The 22,849-nt window shown below is 40.1% G+C and overlaps 2 protein-coding genes and 1 long non-coding RNA gene across 3 annotated transcripts; 2 read left to right on the top strand and 1 right to left on the bottom strand.

Annotated features, from left to right (window-relative positions):
- Nucleotides 1–1,521: 1,521 nt before the first annotated feature.
- LOC136426517 (fibulin-1-like) lies at nucleotides 1,522–6,143 on the bottom strand. The gene is made up of 8 exons (XM_066415185.1): nucleotides 6,133–6,143; nucleotides 5,814–5,968; nucleotides 4,716–4,835; nucleotides 4,459–4,578; nucleotides 3,511–3,630; nucleotides 2,791–2,910; nucleotides 2,526–2,642; nucleotides 1,522–2,277 (listed from the first exon to the last, which is right to left on the bottom strand). The coding sequence occupies exons 1-8, from the start codon at nucleotides 6,141–6,143 to the stop codon at nucleotides 2,147–2,149; spliced, it is 894 nt and encodes a 297-aa protein (XP_066271282.1). The 3' UTR covers nucleotides 1,522–2,146.
- A 3,508-nt stretch (nucleotides 6,144–9,651) lies between these two features.
- On the top strand, nucleotides 9,652–13,740 carry LOC136422942 (uncharacterized). Its single transcript, XR_010753694.1, has 4 exons — nucleotides 9,652–9,841; nucleotides 10,238–10,401; nucleotides 12,604–12,802; nucleotides 13,085–13,740. It is a non-coding gene; the product is annotated as an uncharacterized lncRNA (long non-coding RNA).
- A 2,995-nt stretch (nucleotides 13,741–16,735) lies between these two features.
- On the top strand, nucleotides 16,736–22,817 carry LOC136426508 (uncharacterized). Its single transcript, XM_066415176.1, has 13 exons — nucleotides 16,736–16,846; nucleotides 17,343–17,466; nucleotides 17,857–17,985; nucleotides 18,280–18,353; nucleotides 18,792–18,888; nucleotides 19,094–19,235; nucleotides 19,588–19,702; nucleotides 19,889–19,973; nucleotides 20,249–20,377; nucleotides 20,994–21,168; nucleotides 21,529–21,641; nucleotides 22,371–22,552; nucleotides 22,803–22,817. Exons 6-13 carry the CDS (start codon nucleotides 19,156–19,158, stop codon nucleotides 22,815–22,817), a joined length of 894 nt encoding a protein of 297 aa, XP_066271273.1. The 5' UTR covers nucleotides 16,736–16,846; nucleotides 17,343–17,466; nucleotides 17,857–17,985; nucleotides 18,280–18,353; nucleotides 18,792–18,888; nucleotides 19,094–19,155.
- Nucleotides 22,818–22,849: the final 32 nt, after the last annotated feature.

The following is a 22,849-nucleotide window of genomic DNA, read 5'->3' as shown; positions in this document are numbered from 1 at the left end:
CCGCCCTGGCCGTGGTCGGAGTCAAACTCGCCGGGAAGGTGGCGGCGAAGTCTGCCGTGGTCCCGACAGCGGCGAGCAGCCCGGGAGGACAGCCGAGCAGCGGACCGTCTGGTGATGAGCCGCCGCCGTACTCAGCCTCTGCTGCCGACGGATTCGCGTCGGCTTCCCTTAAGTCAAATGTCGTCAGTTCTAAGCTGGGCGTCGGCGACAATGGCTTCTTCAGCCTGCCCACTGTGAAGATTTAGGTCATGAAGCAGTTTTATACTGTCTAGTTTGTTGTTAGTGTTGATGTGCTGTGATGTACTTTGACGTACCATGTATATACCCTACAAACTATAACTTGTCAACAAGTCATGGCCTAAATTTCTGTATTTTTTTTACTGCAATCATACATTTCGCAGTTATAGCTCAACGTTGTAGGAAGAGGGTATATTTCACAGACGCATGTTTAAATCTGTAAGATATCACCTTTGAACACTTACTTCAATGACTGTTGACCTTTGCCGTGTGTGGACACCATATTAAAACTACAAGTAAGTAATTTCAGTAGTTTTCCATGATTTGTATGATTACGAAGTCTTGAGATATCCAAAAGGGTAGTGACACCAGTGGATGAGAACTGAAGATAGAAATACAAGGATTTCATAAGACCTTAATCATGATTCGGTCCAAGAAGTGACTTGAGCCAGCATATGTCCTCGCTTATATGAAATATTCCTTCGTTGACTTGCTGTTCGGCTCTTGGGTATTACTGGAAACTCTCAGTAGTCAGCAGGACTTGGTCTCACACGCATTCGTTAGCAAGAATGATCTTTTTGTTATTTATGTTCTGATATTTTTGTTGATATGGACTTTGTCATATTCATTTGCCATTGATTTTGTTAACATTAGTTCTGTTTGATATCAAAATTCTGTCATAATTGGTTGATACTGATTTTGTTATATTCATGCTGCTATTATGATTATCATTATGGATATTACTTATATTTACGTTGTAGCTCATTTCTGTTTCCACCCTTACTTATCATTTTGAATCCTTGGCTTTTGTTTATATTTTTCCTGGACTTTGTTTTTTAAAATGCACTAAAAAGAATGATTGTTTTCCTGTATATATTGAAGATGTTATGCATTTTAGTGCCTGTCATGTGGTTGTTGTGTTCTGTATCTGTATCTGTATATGTATCTATATCTATATAGCCGGTATAACCGCCGACTAGGACACAGCTTCAGGTCCAAACTTTTCACCTTATCCGATCACTTCATTTAAACACACATTGCAACTGGAAGACATAGCCGCACTCCTCTGAACAGCGTATGTGTCAACATTGTAATCTCGATAGTCAAGGGGTACTAGACTGAATAAAAGTTCTAAACAGGAACTATGCGACTCCAGAAGTAACTTACTGAAGGACGACTGCGGTACGAAAGATGTCGGTTAGCTTGAGGAATGAATTCACTATACTTTGTATCGTAATCTCGATAAAATAGAGGGTGAAAGTCATTTGAAGTAGAATGTACATGGTATAAAAAGAGAGTGATGCACTCAATTGACAGATATTATTATATTTCCCAACTTTATTTCATTATCAATATAATACAGACAAAGTCACATTTAGACAACCCTCGATCGGAAAAAATAATCTATTGTTACATTGCCATCACCATGACAAAGAAGTGAGGACAAGGCGAACCCACACCCTAGAATATACTATTCAGACTATGTCTTTATAAACTCTTCTTATGTACATATCTGAATATATCCCAATGGGGCAAAAGTGTACAATTAAGGTCTTCATTCATTCATTATAATACATGCGATATTTATTCATAACTATTACAATTACTTCTGCGAGCCTGAGTTCAATGATTTAAACCTTTACGAAAACTAGTCAATATACTTCACCCATTACACTATAATGATGCAATGAAACTTCAATGGTAGGCTTGGCATTACTCATGATCCCATGTGCATCAAATGTCATTACATGAAAGTGCTTTGTTCTTCAGCACATCGGTGGAATAATGACACATAAGGGGGGATGGGCGCATGAAAAACAATTAATCGTGTTGACCTAGATGCTGACAGTCGATAGTCACATATTCTTTAACACAGCCGTTGTCGACAATCAGATTGGAATAGACAAAATTAGTCGTACATGCCTCCGGATACCTTGTTGTCCTTGCCACATTTGTAGCCACAGCGGACGACACAGACGAAGAGAAGGATCAATCCAGGGACTGCTCCACAGACGATACCAAGAAAAAGTGGCGTGTGAACTGCGGATTTAGATATCAACAAATGCAAGATGATGACACACAAAGAATAGATGATAAGAGATTCCTGTCGATGAAAGCACATTGTAACTTAGACATGATATTGACAGTAAGTTGTTAGTTTGCCGTTGGATTCTAATCTATTAACTATGAATAACAACCATGACTCTATCAATTATTAATACAATGTATAACGTCTCTTTCAGTAGTATAGGACAATTGCACTTGTATGCACAGAGATGAACACTTACCCACACAGTTCCATGAGCCCGAAGCATATTCACAGCTACAGTAGAAACTGCCGTCTGTGTTGGTGCAGATATCACCACGATAGCACCCACCGTTATTGCTAGCGCACTCGTCGATGTCTGCAAAAAGACATTATCAATTTAACATTATCGAGGCATGCAGGTATAATGATCTGTATTATGACAGATGTAACGTGGGTAGTTTGCCCATCTTTTAATCGTAAAAGCCACAGATAGCTTCTCTGTGTACATTAGAATCAACACTTACCCTCGCAGTTCCCGTGTCCTGTCAGACGATAGCCAGTCCTACAAGAACAGCTGTAACTTCCCAATGTGTTGGTGCAGGTTTGGTTGCAGCCACCGTTATTGGCCCCGCACTCGTTAACGTCTGCACAGATAGATTTACGTAAACCATCGTTAACATAGTGTAGCCTGTTTAAGCTAAATACAAATGGCAGAATACAATATGTTGAACATTTGTGAATGTTAATCATCCAGGTCAGCAATAGACTAATATAATTTAATCGTTACCACTGGAAAAATACAATGAAACTCAGACGAATCGGTCGTCTGTCCGACCGCCCTTTGTAAATAAAGAAACTAAATAAAAGGAAATAGATATAAAGGAAAGGAAATAAATGTCTATTCAGGTTGAAACATATTGAGTAGTTATTGTTAACCTTTATTCAAAGCAAAATACAATCTGTTCCATTCTCCATCATGTGTGAAATTGCATGGATTTTGATATGTCGAATGCGGATGGGCGGCGGGAAAACAAAAGGACAATTCTATCCCATTTGCCTTCTTCAAGTCTAAATGCTATCATGGCATTGAACATCATGGGTTTTGTTAGTTGCACAATACAAAGGGACGCTTCGTTCCCAGTTTTCCAAAGATAACTTTTGCTTTGAATCGCTAATCTTTCCTCGTACGTGCAGATCAAATGTATACATGTTACATGCACATAACATATATTTGCAGTACCTACCAAAACATCCCTGCGAATTCGCCAGGTAAAAACCATTCCTACATGAGCAGGCATAACTCCCGTCTGTGTTGGTGCAGGTTTGATCACATCCTCCGTTATGTTCTTGGCACTCATCGATGTCTGTAAGAAGTATTGTAATATTGTTTTAAAATTGTCGAACACGTTCAACATAATAGAAAGGCTACTTGCTGAAAAAATGTCTGTGCAAGTTGAAACATATTGTTTTTGTCAACCTTTATTCAAAATTTGCAGAGGATGATGAACATGTGAATTACTGTCACCATAACAAATTTTGTGTCATTATGACGTAATATGACGTCATTATGACGTAATTTTATGTGATTCTATCCGCCATCTTGGATTTTGACCGATGACGTCGTCAAATCAGCATAAAATATCAATGTTGAATCATGAAAATTACATTGGATTACATAAGATGATAACAATGCAAGAAAATAAATGTGGTGTACCAACTAAGCCTCGAAACGTCATTTTTTGAACTGAAATTAGCAGATTTTGTTAAATGCTTGTTAAATACCCGTTGCCATGGCAACAAGAAAAACGATAAACTTACTTTATTAATTTGAGATATTTGTTAAGGACATTTTATGGTGGCTCTAGCGTAAGCCGTTCAGGAGTTATGCAACATGAAATTTGCCGTGTGCCTCAAAAATCCCCTCCCAGTCTAAATAGAGATAGTTCAAAACGTGGTCCTTCTGATATTTTTGCATAAATCATGATAATGAACGGGAATTATTCATATCTAAACATACCAAAACATTCCTCTTACATTGATGAAGCAATGTACGGATAACATTCAGCGGAAAAAGTGAAAAGGGAGATTTTACTGAACAAAGCATTTTGGGGTCATTTTTGACCCCGTTCAGTCATTTTAGTCTCAAAAAACAGTTCGGGTGTTTGAGGGTTAAGCATCTCGGCTTCACTTACCTACACAACTCCGGGAGCCGGACAGCCGATAGCCAGACCTACAGCTACAGTAGAAACTCCCCTGTGTGTTGTGACAGGTGTGAGCACAGCTGCCGTTGCCACTGCTGCATTCGTTGATGTCTGGAAATATGTTTGTCTTGGTCATTCAGTATCAATATATCAAACATATCTGCTTTCATGTCCTAGCTATAGAACACCTTCTGGCTTCCTTCTATTATGTCATTTATCTTATACACAGCAAGGACCAAGTATCTTACCCACGCATGACCTTGAGCTTGACAGCTGATAGCCAGACCGACACTCGCAGTAGAAACTCCCCTGTGTGTTATGACAGGTGTGAGCACAGCCACCGTTGCCACTACTGCATTCGTTTCTATCTGTAAGGATACATGTCATGTTACGTACCATCATTTTGCAGGATCTAGCATGGAGCAGAATGTGTTTTGTATGAAGGTTGATGGTGTCCTTGGTTTGTACCTTTGCAGATCAATATGAGTCATGTGTCGGATGGTCAACATGATATGAAAATACCGAGAATGCGAGATTGGGGATAATATCGTCTGGTAGTCTTGAGTGCATGTGTAGAACTGACTAAACGTAAACGATCGAGGTTAATTACATGTCATTGAAGCACATCGTTTGATTTGTTATAAACAGGGGTGCCAAAGAATTCATACGAATTTTACGGAATACATACGATCAACTACTAGAAACATACCATCCTTACGATTCATTACGCAGAAACATACGATCCGTACGGAATACATACGATCTTTACTAATTTGCTGGCCATCGCGCCAGCACCGAATCTAGCTTTGTCTGGTCCTCCTAGTTGTTCTAAGCCTACACCAGTCTTAATTTAGTACAGCTTAAGATTTTTTAAGAGTTTAGCCGGATGGGATACGCCATTATTAAGCTCTTTTAAGAGCTTAATAATGGCGTATCCCATCCGGCTAAAAAAGCCAAGATATCGTACGAAGAACTGGTTATCCCGAGTCCGCCATATTGAATTTGCCACCGGTGTCACGTGATCCAGGCACATTTCTCCAACTTAGTAAGGATCGTATGTATTCCGTAAGGATCGTATGTTTCTGCGTAATGGATTGTATGTATTCCGTAAGGATCGTATGTTTCTAGTAATGGATCGTATGTATTCCATAAAATTCGTATGTATTCCATAAAATTCGTATGTATTCCGTAAAATTCGTATGAATTCTTTGACACCCCTGATAAAGAAAATTTTATTATTGGAAGTGTGCAATTGTTGGGCTGCCGTCTCTAGCGGACAAACGGGCGTGTGACAAAAAATCAACGACAGTGAGAGCAGAGCAGAGGTAAAACCGGCACACGCTTACCACTCCGGCAGCAGGTCCCAGTGTATCCCGACCTGCACACACAGCGGCTGCCGGACAGAGACGCACTGTTGTAGCACCGCCTGTTACAGGCCTGAGTCTCCCTGCTCGGCCCACTACAGCCACTGCCTCCACACTGTGCATTGACAGCAACGGATCTGGTGGTTTATTTTCAAAAAGTATAAATAAACAGCAATAATACTCGACATAGAATGTTCTCGGTGGTACTAGTGTCAAACACATTTACCTACTTGATAAAACCTCCTTGCCTACAGATAACGATGAGTCAGTGGGAAGCGTGAAATTCAACTTTACGCCTAGCCTGGTAACCATTATCAACGGCTTAGGGTGTTTTACCAGCCCCAGTCCTACTAAAGAATATGCCTTTTTCTGACAGCCTATCTTTCTAGCCGGCCTTTTTAATTATTGCTGGACCGTAAAAATTCATCAGCGTGCGACAATGAGCTGAACGGCCAGGAAACCCTCCCAGCACTGTAGAGATAATGAATGAAGACCTTTATTGTACACACATACCCACTGGGTTTAGTACAGGTCACAACAGAAAACATAACAGTTTGAAAGTACATCTATATACATTACAATGATAAGCTAACACTAATCTAATGATTACGTTAATTTGGCCTCTTCTCGCTTCTTGGTAATATTGTAAATATACGTACAGGTGTGTTTTATAATAGAGGGTTTACCTAAAGTCATTAGAAATATGAATTTTTCCTCTTTGCAAAGATGTATAAAATGGGGAAAGTTACATTGAATAAGTTTATAAAGCGCAGCTCTCTCTTCGTTGTATAAACTACATTCTACTAAAAAATGCTGCTCGTCTTCTATCCTATTTAAATTGCAATGTCTACATATACGTTGTTCTAGGGGAGTGCGGTTATGACGTCCGGTTTCAACGTGAAGTCTGTGACAGCTGATACGGAGTTTTGTGACTGCGGTCCTATGCCGTATATTTTCGAGACTTAGATACTTTTCTTCGTCATATGTGGACTTGAACAATCTGTAGGATCTCAGTTTGTTTCTAGCTGATCCACCTTTGTTATCATTGTGTATTTCTTTTGCATTTCCCTTGCAGCGAGGTAATAACGACCTCCCGATGGTATGGTCACCATGCTAAATTACGCCCCTACCGTGTTCTGTACTGTGTCCCACGCGGCCCGCATGTTGCAGAACAGCTTGACCAGCGGGACCAGCCACTCCACTGGCAGTGGACGACGGGACATCGCCTGCGGCGGCGGCGACGCCATGACTCCGACCCGTCAGGCCACAGCATCAGCACCACCACCAGCACAACTAGGAAGGTCCTGGGCAGCATTGTGGTTTCTGGTTACCTGGAGTAAAGATCCAACTTGTCTCTTAAAGTAGAACAAGAATGCGAAGACCTCTTGCCTCCGTGAAATATCTTTAGTTTCTGTGAATTTCTCGTTTTATCTATTATTGTGACTTTCTAGTGAATTTCTCTGATTCTGTCGAATGCATTTCCGCCACTGGCTTCCATAAGGCAACAGACATGAACATACTTTTATTAGAAAGAAATTGAAGACAGGGAATCTATTTCTAGGACCTTTCTACGAACACGCACTACCACAAACATACGCAAAGGCAAAAGGTATGAATTCTTGTCGAATCTTTTTATCTCGCTATCTCATCGTTATATCAAGGATCTGCTAGAATTGGCCGCAAACGGCAAATGATAACTTAAAATCATTTGAAAGCGACCACAACTTTCTTTCATAACTTTCTTTTATATTTAGTTAGACACGCGAATAATGACGACACATGACTTTCTTCCATATACGCGTGTCTTACTCCATAAAGATTCCTTTCATTCAAAACGTGCTACCGTCTCAATGCCCACCGTAACCCTACTCTCCATGTTTGTAGTTGAACGCAACGTTATTTTGAAAGCAGTGACTGTTCACCGTGGACTGTTACGTGTCAACAAATTACGTGTCATTATGTGTGTTTCCCCATGCACGTCGGGGAGGTCATACTCCTAGTAAATCTTTGTCTCAGTGATCATGAGGCAAATACCACGCATGCTCGAGTGGCTGTAGATAAACAACATTTGGGTCGAGAACTTTAGCCTATTTGTCTGAGTGTGTTATGCATGTTTAATGCCGACCAGAGACTGGCGGTCTATGGCTATGTGTTGGGAAATGTGATAATCAATCTTGATTTGTAACTTTGTAACTTCAGCGCTTTGATTTTAACTGTCAACTTGCCATAGTCTTGGCCAAGATTTTTATTTGTGATAATATTTGTTCTTGTCGCTTTGATTTTAACTGTCAACTTGCCATAGTCTTGGCCAAGATTTTTATTTGTGATAATATTTGTTCTTGTCGACCATCCATGGCCAACCGACAAAGAATTAAGCCCGTAAGCAAATTTTCCCCAAAGTTAGTTGTGCGACCACGCTACTTCCTTGTCGTACGCATATGTCCTGGCTGCCAATGGCCATGAGGAATAGCAGCTAAAATTGAGTCATCGAGAGAAAAACTCACGTCTTCGGATGTGCGATTTTGGAAACTGGTAAATAAGACAAAACCAAACCACATGAAAGTCTTCTTGCTATGTTATGGTGTTTTCCAGCCGCTGATGTGAAGGTGAATACACAGTGTGAACCAGTAGGTAGTTTAGAAAGTCAAAGGATTTAACTTCTCACCAGGGACTTGATATTGATGTATTTTGAGAAATAGTGTCGACAGAATACATGAAACGGGTGATCTGGTCTAATTAAAAAAAAATGAAAACAGGGCACACCAAATCAAGCCATGATACATGATGCTTTTACGTAATAATGTCAATTCTAGAAATTATATCAACAACAATTGCCAACCGACCACATGGAAACCAGCTTGTTGTTTTTCAGGCGTCCTAAACTGGTGAAAGTACGTAAAGAGTCAGACTTACCCTGACAGTAGGTTCGTCCTGCTAGAGCAGATACAAGATGGGCAAAGACCGCCGACTACTTTCATGGGTTTTTCCACTTCTAAACAGAGATCAAGTCTGGAAAATTCCCTTACCTCATTGCCGAAGAATCTTGGACGTGCTATCTACAACAGGTTGTGAACCCCAAGGCTATTGGTTTTGACGCAACTCGACAGGTAAATCCCTGGTGGCCAATCAGGACACAGTGTGGAGGACCTTGCCTTATATGGGGGAGATTTCGACGAATATGCAGCCTAGTGAAACAAAACAAGTCTGCGTTAAACATTTCGACAAAACATCGGTGTTGTTCAACTACTTCTTGACGGTAAGTTTTAAAAAAGTAATTTCATACAGTTTGTGATTTATCCATGCGTTGGTTGCAGGGATCGGAGGTATACTGTTGTGAGTATTTGTGACAAACCGACCTTCAAGTGGGTCAAGTTTCATGACGCATGTTCGGTCCCAGACAGTGCTCAAAACTTGTTGCGTCGTAAACAGTCCACTGTGCACTAACGTTCCGCCGATTTTGTTTTGTTTACAATGAGTCATGTTCAACACTATCGTATAACGTGACTGTAATCACGGCTTTATCATGCTGTAAATGTAGTTTTATACATAGGAACCGTGATGACGAATACTGGTGTATATGACTAATTGTATATATAGAGAACATCGCAATGGACAACAAAATCGATATGTGTAGCCACATACCATGTTACATGCACAGCAGTTTCCTACTCTATATTTCCATGATTGCAACACAAATACACCGTAATATCAAGATCCATATGTTTACAATTAGAATGTACAATCATTTTAGTCATAAAAATATGAGTACAATCGGAAACCAACTTTAAGATATTCTCTATTTCTGTTTATCACAGGTAGTCGAAAGTCATAGAAACTTGTAATATTGCAATGTTGTCCCGGACTGTTGAAATCGTGTTGCTGTTAGGGCTGACACTGTGGCCTGTATACGTCTACGTCTGTCCCGTGGTACATTGTCAGTGGGGCGAGTGGTCTCACTGGTCGTCTTGTACTGCCTCCTGTGGGCCTTCTGGTACTCAGGACAGAGAAAGGTAGGATTGTGTTTCACATTTACCGGTGGACGTACAAAAATAAGGCGCTAGAATGTTAGTTTTAGACTTCATATCGTTTGCGCGTTTTCTTGAAATATACATCACTGTTTGATCTCTCTCTCTGTCTCTCTCACTGTCTCTCTCTCTATATATATGTGTGTATATAGTATGTATAAACAGATAAAAATCATATTTTGTAGAAAGTTATGGGGCTTGATAAGGTGCTTTTATGTACTAAGTGTAATGTTGACTTTTCCCTTGATACACCATGACATTGACAAAAGCAACACATTTCTGCCTAGAACTTTTCTGAGGAATGCCGAAAATGCTATTGTTATGACAAATATGTTCACTATTACCCAAAATGCTTATTACGCCTTTTCGTTCTCACATTAGAGTCATAGATGTTGCCCCTCAGTGTGGCGGTAGCGCCTGTAGCGGATCCAGCAGGGGGTCCAGATACTGTAACAGATTCTGCCACAACGGAGGTTTCCTGTCGACCAATGGCTGTAGCTGTAGCTCGGAGTACACAGGGAATTGCTGCCAGACCTCTGAGACTGGTAACCATCCATCACTTTGCATCATAAAATATATTTTGTGTTTTGTTTGGTTTGGGAGTTTGTGTGAGCAACAAGTGCATGGTGCTGTGTGGTTGATTCTGGTGTTGATTCTAGTTAGTCTTATTTGTTATCTTCGCCGAGTACTTGTACTCGGAGAAGATTATGTTTTCGGTTGAAAAATCTGTTGCGTGGGTCTTTATGTATGTCAGGAGCATAACTCAAGAAAGCTTCAATGAATCTTTCTGATTTTTGGTAGGTGTGTAGTGGTTGTGCAAAGGAAGGTCAAGTTCAAAAATGGTTTACCTGGCGTTTTCCAACAGTACTGCAGCAGACTTTACATTTTTTTGTGTTTGTATGTAGGCAAAAAAAGTGACAGAAACGTTGATGGATCTTCATGATTTTTTGCAGGTGTGTAGATATTGTAAAAAGGGAGGTCAAGTTCAAAAATGGTTCACCTGGCATTTTCCGTCGGTACTGCAGCGGGCTTTATATGTGTGTGAATTTGTATGTCGCCAGCATAACTCGAGGTGCTGTTGACGGCTGTGCATGATATTCAGTTGGTAGGTAGGAGTGTTAAAGAGGAAGGTCAAGTTCGATAATGGGCCTCCTAGCGGATAATTAAGGTACTGCAGCTGAGTTTTAAATTTTGTGGTCGAATTTTCTGGAAGTGCCAGGTTCATGATTTTTCACCAATACATAGGGTCTGGAGCAGGGAATGGATGGTGTAAGTTTGCCCCCCCCCCCTAGCGGCTTATTTGGACCTGCAGTTGGCGTTTTTGTTGAAACCTTTGGAGGCTAATAACTACAGAAGGGGTTGACGGATCGTCATGATCTTTGGTATGTAAATAGCTTGGGTAATGTCTTACGTATTCAAATACATATTATGAAAACCAGAAACTAATTTGCATAATGAATGAATAAAGTTCATAAGTCCGCTTAAAGTTTGTTGTCGAATTTTTTGCAGGTAGTAAGGTTATAATTTTTTGAGTGGCAGATAGATCTTGGGGCAGAGAGTAAGTGATGTAAATTTGGGCCCCCTTGCGGCTTGCCTTAAACTACAGTGGGCCTATTTGTTTGTAATTTTTGAGGAGGATAACTCAAGCAGGGATCGATGGATTATTCTTGTATTTGGTATAGATGTTCCTTAGGTGATGATCAGCATAATGATATGCTCATTATGCAGATCATGACCTACCTAACGTAATAATTGGCATATATAGGACTGCCGCACCATAGTACGAGGCATGTGTTAGTACACACCTGGCGTCCAGAATCTAGGTCAACAGCTGGCGTCCTGAATCTAGGTCAACAGCTAGCTTACTAGCTGGGCAATCGAAAGAACAGGACTAAAATGCATCTGTTATGTTTAGTATGAAGATTTAAAAGCGGATCTTATGATTGACGTAACATGGTAATTATGCCAAACAGGACCTAATTTGCATGATTAATGAAATGTTTTAAAATGCGCTGAGTTCTATGTTTGTGCCCGTTTATATGCATTTAGTCGTATTCTAGTCTTTGTGAAAGCTTGTATCAAGGTCTGCATATTGTTCAGTTACCAGGGCTAACCCTTTGTAATAGCCTTAGCCTTTGGTAGCCCTTGCTGTACTTATCTACAGCCGAAAAAACAAATAAAAACAAATCACATTTGAAAACTGTGTCATCCTTCACTGAAAGAGAGGCTAGTAATTATCAATTATAATCGAAATATCAATTATTCAAATGACCTCATTTGAATTATTGCTGAGATTATACTAAGATAATAACACTATGCTCGTAAATGACAGGACTTTTTATATTCATGTTGGGTATTTTAAAATAGCTGAATCTGATAATTGATATAGCCAAGCCAAGTTAAACAATTAGATGCTGATTATGCAAAACAGGGTCTTATATTTGATAGAGTTATACTACGTTTTGAAAATCCATCCAGTTTTCTTGCGTATCTTATTACCTGGATGTCTAACCGTCATTGACATTCCATGAGAGGACTTTCAGACCTGTGGCATATCAAGCCACTGAGAAAGAGGGGAATATTGATAGATATCATTTAAGCAAATAAAGACTTGAATTTAATTGTTGTTGGCTATGTAATGCCATATTGGTAAATGGCGGGAATTTGGTACTTGCATCTGTCGGTACAATTCATAGTGTTTGGCGAAGATATGAGGTCGTGGAACTCTAGTTGTTTATATTTTCCAGTTGACCCGACTAATGTTGATGTCGGTACCATCTGTGGCATCATTGGAGGTTTTTTTGGCGGTAGTGGCTGCATTGTCGCCTGTGTCTGGGCGGCTTACAAGAAATGCCAAGGAAGTGAAGAGCCGAATGAGCCTGCCTGCCCAGCTGCAACTGTAATCTGCGACTGCTGCAAGCATTGCAGCGTGTTTTGCTGCGGAATGTAAATATACTGCCTTCAATTGATTTTGTCCGTGAAACCTTAGGCAGCTCTTAGTATTTTTGTTTAGTCTCCAACATGTAAAAACGACGTTGAAATATGAAATCATGATATGTTATGAGATATCAATATATGGTTACAAACCAATCGACCAAAATAGGATCAGTCATCATGCCACATGACGTTTTACGTTCCATCACAATTATGGGATGGCAAATTGATTGCTTTAAGATATTGTTTCGTCCAATCCAAATGATTTACTTGAATCCATTATGTTCTTTTAAGATCTTGCAACCGAGTTGGGGAACAACCGCCTTCATATGAGGATGCAACCAACAGCAGCGGGCATCAGAGGCACTCGAACACTACAAACAGAGGCCGTTCCGAACGTAGCCGCTCCAACAAAGTGCATCCGGATCCAAGCACCCCCAGTAGCGGCTATAACAGTCGTAGAGCCGATAGCCGTATGGGCTCTCCCATCAGGGATGATATTAGCATTGATGATCAATAAAAAAGTTCCTAACTAACTGGAGATATCAATATTGCTTTATCGAAGCATTTAGGAATGTTCTGTGCTGATATGCTGTATTTTATTATCTTATGCCCTAATGTATGTGTCTGTTGTACATGTGTACTTGTCAGTCTGGTAAATTGATGTTTCAAATTAAATATCAGCCACGAATTATGTCAGCTATATTGATTGTATTCTTTTGTTGAGATTTTATATTGATCACATTGATGCTTCAACGGCCGAATGCGGTCTACGATGCACATGCATATGCTTTGTAGTATTCGACTATAATACAAATATTTGTATGTATGCATCCGGACCGAGGCACCCCCAGTACTAGTAGCGGCTATCAAAGTTGTCCAATCGACATCGGTATCGGTTCTCCTAGCAGCGATGACATCAGCTTTGTAGATATGCAAGAAAGTTCCTAGCTGACGATGTAAATATTTTTTGATGGCAGTGTTTAAACTGTACCGTGTTGATATACTGCAGGTTTCACTACACATAATTTGCCCTCGTGGCGTTGTCTCTTGCGTATTTGTCAAATGGGCAAATTGATTTCTTCTATCAATTGTCAGCCCGAAAGTATGCTAGATGTATTGATTGGATTCTTTTATTCGGAGTTCACTAGTCATGAAGTGACCTAGATAAAACATTCTTGGGTAAAAGGAGGTATACGTTTCCAAGGACGCTGCGCAGCCAAATGCATCGTGGGTAATATATCAAGGGTAAAGGCTCCTAACTTGTAAATAGTTTTTGTCTCGATGGTCTCGATTTTCATAACAATGTCCATAACATAACCTGTTTTGTATATATTTCAGGGCCTCCACACAATGCATTTCACTAGACATGTGTACTTTGACCTTATTATTTCAAACCACCTGTCAGCATGACTTTATTCCGTACATACTTGCTAGCGAGGGTGATTGTTGTTATGAATAGATTGCAAATATTTTGTTTTTGAGTGTCTTATACATAAACATTGGCGAACATTAAAGTTCCACAAACTTTTATACCTTACAACAGAGATGAATATGTAAGTAAAATTGAGGTAGATGTTTTCACAAGACCTGAGTGTTTTTGTATATTGGGAATTCCGATCCCCTACTGTTTCGCCCGGTTATGACTGGTCAGGCGGTGATCGCTGTGCGACCGGACAGCGACCAAATGTGGATTTATGTAAACTTTGGTTTCATAATTTGAATATGATGCACAATGTATAAGTATGATACAAAATACAACAAAGCGCACAAAATTCAAATTCAATGAGCAGTATGTTGAATCTTTGGTCGCTCAGTTGTCGCACCGTCTAGTTGAAAGAAGGAGTAGGAGGAAGCAATACTGAGCAAGACCTTGCCAAACGTTTCCTTATATAAATCTGTAACCAGTCTGAACAGGACCTAACGGTAGTGTACAGCTCAGGGGAACCCCCGGCACAACACCGACCGCTTGTGAAAACACATGACATCGATATCGCACTGCATTGTTTTCTCTGTTTACCTATGACGTCAAAGGGCGGGGTGGGCAGGATCACATAAGGGTTACTCTCCAAGCAGAGGTCGGGCGTTTTTCATCGTGTTACATATCTTAACAGAGAAAAAGACACAACTGTTTGGCATGCCATCGGGCATAGATTGGTTGACACGGCAACTACATTGTACACAGGGCCAGACTAGAAGCCGTGTGAGTCAGTGACATGTTTTTGTTACTATTGACTCGGCACACAACGTCACCGGTCTATCTAAACTAAAGATCATATTTGCCTTTCCAACAAGCCTCTAGTCAATACAGCAATTGTTGAAATTTTCGCGGTGGTTTAATCTTCACGGTTTTCACAAGAGACCAGTATTAAAACCACTGCGGACATGCTTGTTCTGTCTTCTTATCGCCAACCTCTTCTCAACCGCGACTTAAAACCACCATGAACAATCCATTCTCTCCCCACCACGAAACTAAATCCACGCGAACTTAAGGGCAGTTACAGTACAAACCTTTGTCCCAGGCAACTATTGCATTAGCTTGCCGCATTTGTAATAATTATTAACCAAACTTTCCGCGCATATAAACGTTAGCGGAAACAAACCGTGGCACTTCCTTCTCCAGAAGCACGACGAACAGGTGAGTCTAATTTTTTGTGCCCTCAGTAAACAGATTTGGTGTAAGATCTTAATATATAGTTCAAGGCGCGAGGTTCGTTATCATACATGCCTGTCAGTATTGCTCACTGAGATTTTGAAACTTCGTCATAAATACATGCCCTCTCTGTATATGTGGGTTCGTGTGACTTTGTGTGTATATGTGTGATTGTATGTGCGGGAGAGAGTGTCTGTGTGTTTATTTGTCTAGAAAGTTACGAAAGAGAGTTCTTAATCTTGGAAAGCATTAAACTTATCATTTATACGTAGAAATTCTCTATACATGGTGCGTCTATGCGTAATTAAATATCCACCTTTGTGGACGTGATACGCTTATGTTAGATACGCAAATAGAGTTTAGGAAGTGTTTTGTTGTGAATGACGTTTTAAATATTAACCCTATCTATTCAGACGTGGTTTGGGTGTGTGGGTGGACTCTTGTGTCTTGGGCCCGTGCCAACCTTTGTGTCTTGTAACGTCTGGACGGCTTGATCTAAAATCAACAAACATGGTGATCTTTCCTAAAATCTATATTGGAACGGGTTTCTGACGGGCATATTTCGCACAAAATCCCCAATTTCGGTTAGAATAACATAGATCCTAGACAGATTCGTCTTTGTACACGAATATCATCATTTTACTTAAGTATAATGTACCTTTAATGATTCAAAATGGAAGATATCTACTAATGTCTAGTTGAATACTTTTTTCAAAGACCTGGTAGGTAATATGGTAATAGCGTTCTGCCTTGTGTTGTGATATATACTATTACTATGCCTTTGTTTCTGGCAGCAGACATGGCTGCAGTCCCCATGGCCTTTAATCAGGTAGTCTTGGGTAGAAACTGAACTTCCGAAATCCTGGATCAATACAACAGGGGATGTCTATGTTGGTTTAGTCTTAAACTTAATTTCACTTCCTTTCCTCCTTTGCTTCCTTCTAGGTGCTCTCAAGATGTTCGGCAAGTTTGCAGTTCCTGTTGCCGTTGGGTCACTTTTTCTGCTCTTCCTCCCTACATATAGTGGTGAGTTATACATCCATATATCAATGGTAATATGATAACAGAGACTCTACCAAACCTTTATGAACGTAGGTACCTCAGCAGGACAAAGGGATTTCGTATTAAGATGTAGATGCTTGATTAACTGTTTTGTTCCTTCTACCAGAGCCAGTTCGACTACATGTATTTAGTGTCAGTGACTAGTAATGTGAATAACGTATCTGATTAAAACGAAAATTGACATCTTTGTACGTTTCCTTTAAATCAGTCTATTTACACTACCAGTTCCAGGATGTTTGCATCATCTTAACGGTAGACGAGGCTACATATCGAGTCTCACAGATGTGACGTCAGATCCTTGCGAATGGGAAATCACGACTGATGAAGGCAGGATAATACTGGTACCTGTTTCATTCTGTCTTTTTTTATAGCCATTACCTTATCCAAGATGGTTGTTATTACCCTTACCATCATTACCTTTCTTATGGTAGCTATCTTTTAGCTGCCGTTTATCTAAATAGCATGTCTTTTTGTGGACAGCATAACTAAAAAAAGCTGTAGATGGATCTTAATTATATTTGATAGGAAGGTAGGGGGTCAAGATCGATAATGGACCCCAGCGGCTTTCTAAGGTACTACAGCAGAGCTTCCGGTTTTAATATCTCGTGTTCTGGTCGTGATTTTAGTGTGGTAGATAGCTCTTGTTTACAAATGAGATGGAACGTTGTAGAATGTTTAAATTTCTTCTGCTTCACACGAACTTGTCGGACAACGACTCGGTTCATGTTTTCAAATTAGATTTCGAATCACAAATGCTGGATTCAATACCTTTAAAAGTTAGTAAAATTGTAAAATACAGTATTAAATAGGCATTGACAATATCATTGTCTATCTCAGCTAAATTTCGATACCGCTGGTTTTCGACGAGGCACAGACAGCTGCACAGCTGACGTTCTGACGTTCTACGATGGCAGTTCTCCAAACAGCAGGGTCATTGACAGATTCTGCGGAGATCAGCCGTGTAAGATATTCCTTTCACAGTAGCTATTCTACACGTAAATCGCATTGTGTCTTCTGCATGGATTGTACGGGTAAATTTGTACAATACTGGACATAGAGAACTATTTGATATCAAAAAGTGTCTAAAATCTTGACTTACACCTAATAAAATGACATGTAATGGTCCGCAGTATCATCTGTATGTAAGCGTCAAATATGTGCTACAAATTGGTACTAGCTTTTCAAGAATCTAAACCAATCATCAACAGAACAAACTGTTTCTTTGCGCTAAATGTTAGCGTCAAATCACATGATGCAACATGATGCCACAAAGTGCCAGTCTAAGAGTAGAATTCCATTTAATCAATATCAACACACGAATGTTTTTTTTTCATTATCTTTTATCATTCAGTACCTGACTTAGGACATTTACACCTATCCACGGCCAGTACTGGCAATAAGCTGTACGCTGTTCTAACACGTCCTCTGGCTCCATGGAGGAGGACCGAATTCAACCTCACATTCACCACAAGAGAAATCGGTGAGCTAAAACTTATATCAAGGAGGTTATAGGCCTATAACATCCTTGCTTAAAGCTAGCATATCCCGATTAAAACTCTGATGCCCAACGCTTTGTCGCAGTAATATCCGGGTCATCACAGAGACCAAACTCTACATTTGTTAAGCAATCATGGTTGAAACTACTTAGTGATTGATGTGATAAACCAGCAACACATGTACAACACGAAACAACACGAAACAACACAACACAACAACCAGCAACAGCAATAAACCTTACTAATATTTGCCTTCCTGTTTGTTTGTTTTTCTGCAGAGGAGGATCCGGTGTTCGATGAAAACACGTTTGTACCACAAACAGAGAAGATATTCAACAATCGTTCAGTCTCGGTAATAATTGAAAAACAAACATTTAATGCAGCGTCTGTTTCGTCGCACTTTAGACAATAGAAGCTAGACAGCACTGAAGAAAAGAAGGAAGTAGTTTGAGTTTGGCGTTTCCAAGAATAATTTGAACACTGCAATCTCTGATCTGCCTTCATGAATTTTTTTGTTTTTTTATTTGGTTGACCAAATTTTCTTTTTACATTCGGTAAACAAAATCACCCTTTCTCCCAGGCCAATGCGTTGATCTGCCACATCTTCACAGGAAAGGATCAGATAGATAAACTGATGATAGATACGATTCAGGATGAAAGCAGTGGAAAAGAAGCTATGATTGTGAAAATTCAACATATCATGCCCCATTCACTATTTCTCTTATGGTTTGTTTTTTGTTAGTCTAGCGGAAGCAACCAATTGCCTTAATGATGCCTCTTTCGTCCTCAGGATTTCGTTCAGCTGGAGATTTTTGACTGGCCTTTCACCAACGTTCGAGGAATCTATCCATACGCCTACACAACAGACAAGAGGAGTCCATTCGGCTGTGAGTAGATCATTTCTATTATCTTTATTTGGCTAATGTTACAAACATGCAAAATATGCACCCTTAAAAGGATCTAAGTAATAATTAAACATAAAGCTGACAAAATCGTCACTAGAGCATAGTCCTACCATATCAGAATTCAGTTTAAGTTAGTTTGTCATCACCATAAGTTGTAAGTGAACGTAACGGTTATTTCGTCCACCAGATATCTTCGAGTTCTACCTCGCTATCCAAGAAGGAGTCCTTAATTTTGAACTGACGCCGGACATGGCTAAGTCCTTCAGATGCGAGGCAATCGACAACACCATGCCCATTGCAAATGGTTTGCTGTTTATAAGGAATGAAAGGTGATTTATACATATATACTAGTATATATATATAGAGTGAGATAGATAGATATAACCATCCGTAAATCAACTTGCAAATGCTTTCAAATTGAAAGGCAACTAATCTGGTGATTTCATTCAAGTGAGTACAGACTTAGTTCTGTGGCTTAACAATGAAGACCTCATCTAGGTACAACTATCACGTAGTGCAACTTTAGGTAACTCAGTTGTGTCGAAAAAAAATAACATGTAGATCACTTTCTCCTTTATTAAACAAATGATGAAATGGGATGCAAATGAAGCCTACCTTAACCGTTGTCGATTAGAAATACTTGTAATGTTTAGGAAAATTTCTGCATATCTGTCTGTACAGCATAAACTCGTATCCACTGGTCGCCGAGGACTGGCCATGGATCCCATTCTACATGTACCGGTACCAATGGGAGAGAAATATTGCTGTCGTGAAGTACACGTATGTTGGTGTAAATGTATGTGTCGCATACTTACAGCAAACGTATCCACCTTTTACACATTCAAGTAAATTACGTGTTACGCTAGGGCGTTTACGTAGTTTTGAATTTGCGTCTGCAATATATACAAATAGATGGCCTCAAGACATAGATTATTGCGTAGAGACGTTTTCTGCTTTTCTTCATTTATTCATTCCTTTACAGGTAGGACAACGGAACTCGGACCTGAATAAAATTAAATGCACAGTTAATAACGGCCAGGTGTTTGAGACTGAAGTCGTAGTGAAAGGTAAGTTAACATCCAAGGGTGCGGCTGGCTCGATAACTGATGTGTAGCTGTATACAAGGATGTGACCTTTTCACTTATGCTGTTCGATAATATTCCGTATCCTAGCGTTCTTGTGTTTGTGTGTGATTGTATGTGTGTGTTTGTCTGTGAGTGTGTACATGTGTATGTGCGCATGACTCTAGGTAGATTCTATCATTAGGTAGATTCTGAAAATATATCAAAATCCCTTGACCGCACAGTAAACTAAAACAAAACACGATTGTGTCCCTATCAAGCCTGCCCGATCGGCCGGTTCGGGCGGTTTTGCGCGGAGCGCTGTCAGTGTTTCAACGGGGGTTCATGTCACAGCTTCAACGGCGCGTGCAGATGCGCCCCTGGCTGGACCGGAAGGAACTGCACCACCGGTGAGAGAAGAAGCTCTGAGAGCTCAAACCTATGTCATTAGTCTGCATTCATTCAATCCTGTGGTGTAAGTCAACGTGAGGTATGCGAAGAATATAAGATATGTCTGGGTGCAAAATTCACACGATTAGCGTTCCAATCTGTTGGCATATTGCAATTAGTATGTATGCAATTCTTTACACGGATAGGAATCCCTGCCTTCCTCACAAAAACATTCCGTGCATTTCAGCTTAAATGTCAACTCAACTTTTTCTAATCTTAGTACATTAATTATGAAGATTTTTTAACAACATGAACAGAAAAACATTGATAGCACATACTCGACCATTACCTGATTATAGAACATTTAGATGTTTCTTCCAGATCAATTCTGTGATTTGTGATTTGTGATTTGTGATTTGTGATTTATTGAAATTGTAAACGATACAATACACGTGGGCCACAGGCAGCTGTTGCTGGTGTCGTGGCCCACACACAAGACAATACAAAGCACATAGACTACAAATAAATAAACAGTGGTAAATACAATCTAAAAAGCAGCGTAGTGTGACTTGCGTTACATTCTAATTGTAAAATTGCTATTCTGTGAATAATAACTCGTGTTCTCCTTTTTTGCAGAAAACCCAGAAGTACTCATCAGTCCTTCAACCAGTGACCTGGCAGACTTGCGGTACGGACAGGAACTGCAGCTCACATGTACAGCCTACAGTTTTCAAGTCATCAACATCACATGGCTCTTCCAGGGTGACAGTTCTATCAACCAAAATCTGCTGAATGTAACAAACTATAGCAAGTGCGTTTTGATATTGTACTTATCATTGATAACTATGATCGTCTTTATTACTCTACCTACTTTTCTCCTTGATTATTACGACCGGCACACCTGAAACGTTCAGTTAAATGATTGGGGGGCTGAACTCCTTGCTGTCACTCCAGTACTATGTAAGAAGAGTGGCATGTTTCTTGAAACAAGCATACTGAGAGCCAAAAAAGCTGGGTTCCCAATCCTTAATTCTACTAACATGTTTTTTTTTTCGGGGGAAATTGTACGTTGGGAACAGGAGAGCAGGGAGTCTTAGAACCCTAACCTTTGCGGATTCAGTTGTTCTGACGGATGTCTACATTTTGCATCCCTTCTGCTTTTCATCTACAGCTCCTCTGTTCTACACATCAGCTCACTGCCTGAGTATGAAGGTAACGTGACCTGTGCGGCTTTCAGCACAAGTGGAGACAGATATCACGACACGGTCGTCATAAGAATTGCAGGTACTACTACTAATCACAACTACGTATTTTACACTTTACGGCAATCTGAAATGTATGTCAACCTGAAATGCTACACTGAAGTTGTAATTATAACAACTCTTGCCTTCTTATGGGACAATGTTTGGGAAGTATCCTGTTTTCCAGCTTGTCATAGCAATTTTTAGGGCGATTCTACATCTCCCGGGTATTGTTAGAGCTAATGGTGGGATATGATGTTGAAACATTCAGGTTGCCATGTCTGTGACCTGGTCTGTAACTGTGCCAGACAGGCCACGTGTGACCGGCCCCATGTCCGTAGGGCGTGGATTACGCTGGGTGTCTATAATCTTACAATGGCAATAAAACAGTTACTCAAGCAATTGGATCATTTTTGGAAACAGACGTTTCAGGTAGCATCAACTACCTTTCGCCAGTGGCACTCAGTGTTTCACTGCGTATCTTATTACCTTATAATTATTACCTGAATGTCTAACCTTCATTGACTTCGTTTTGTGTTCGTTCACCGATAAAGTTCCTCTGCACTTTTTGATAAGTAGAATGAATCACCCTTAGTACATGTAGCACTCTTAAGCTGGTTTTATACTCTCATTAGCACATACACATACTATTGATGAGAAAATATCTCTGATGATACAGTTTTGTTAGGAAACTGCATCATTTGATAGCTAAATCCATACAGAGATGCATAAACTTCTTACCTTCTTACTTACTTACTGACTCCTGTTCCAGAGCCTGAAGCTCCTGGTTCCCAGTCCCAGTCCACCCTGCTGGTCATCAGTCTATCCGCAGCCGGGTTGGCTCTCCTCCTGCTCGGCGCCGTCTTAAGCTTCCTGATCCACAGACACAAGAAGAAGCAGCGGGTGGGAAACATCGACGATCCTGAAGTATTCCAACTGGGAAAGAATTTGATGGTACGTTTCGACGGCAATACTGATACTCTTTCTATGGAGTCACAAAGATGGCAAAATTTACCGGCTAGTAGATCCACTTCCCGGGAAATGTATGTAGCGTAACTATAAAGTAATGGCATTTTGGTACCCGTATAGGTTTTAATAATTCATTCAAATCCATTCATCAATCCATTCATTCATAATTCATCAATAACAAAACAAAACAAAACAAAACAAAACAATGGTTTCCACTGTTTCGCATGCTATATAGAATGACCATGTCTAGCAAACGTATATCCACCCTCTCACGATAGATCA

The sequence above is a fragment of the Branchiostoma lanceolatum genome, chromosome 1 (genome assembly GCF_035083965.1).
Source record: "Branchiostoma lanceolatum isolate klBraLanc5 chromosome 1, klBraLanc5.hap2, whole genome shotgun sequence".
NCBI lineage: Eukaryota > Metazoa > Chordata > Leptocardii > Amphioxiformes > Branchiostomatidae > Branchiostoma > Branchiostoma lanceolatum.
Note: the sequence above shows the minus strand (reverse complement) of the source record. Positions and strands in the feature narration are given on the sequence as shown.

Excerpts from the sequence above, each read along its gene's own strand:
- LOC136426517 (XM_066415185.1), bottom strand. Across the intron at positions 4,836-5,813 it reads TGGGACCTGCTGCCGGAGTG|ATAGAAACGAATGCAGTAGT; the intron begins GTAAGCGTGTGC and ends GTATCCTTACAG. Across the intron at positions 2,643-2,790 it reads AGGACACGGGAACTGCGAGG|ACATCGACGAGTGCGCTAGC; the intron begins GTAAGTGTTGAT and ends GTCTTTTTGCAG.
- LOC136426508 (XM_066415176.1), top strand. The coding sequence starts at position 19,156 with ATGGCTAAGTCCTTCAGATGCGAGGCAATCGACAACACCATGCCCATT. Across the intron at positions 20,378-20,993 it reads CGGAAGGAACTGCACCACCG|AAAACCCAGAAGTACTCATC; the intron begins GTGAGAGAAGAA and ends CCTTTTTTGCAG. Across the intron at positions 21,642-22,370 it reads GGTCGTCATAAGAATTGCAG|AGCCTGAAGCTCCTGGTTCC; the intron begins GTACTACTACTA and ends CTCCTGTTCCAG.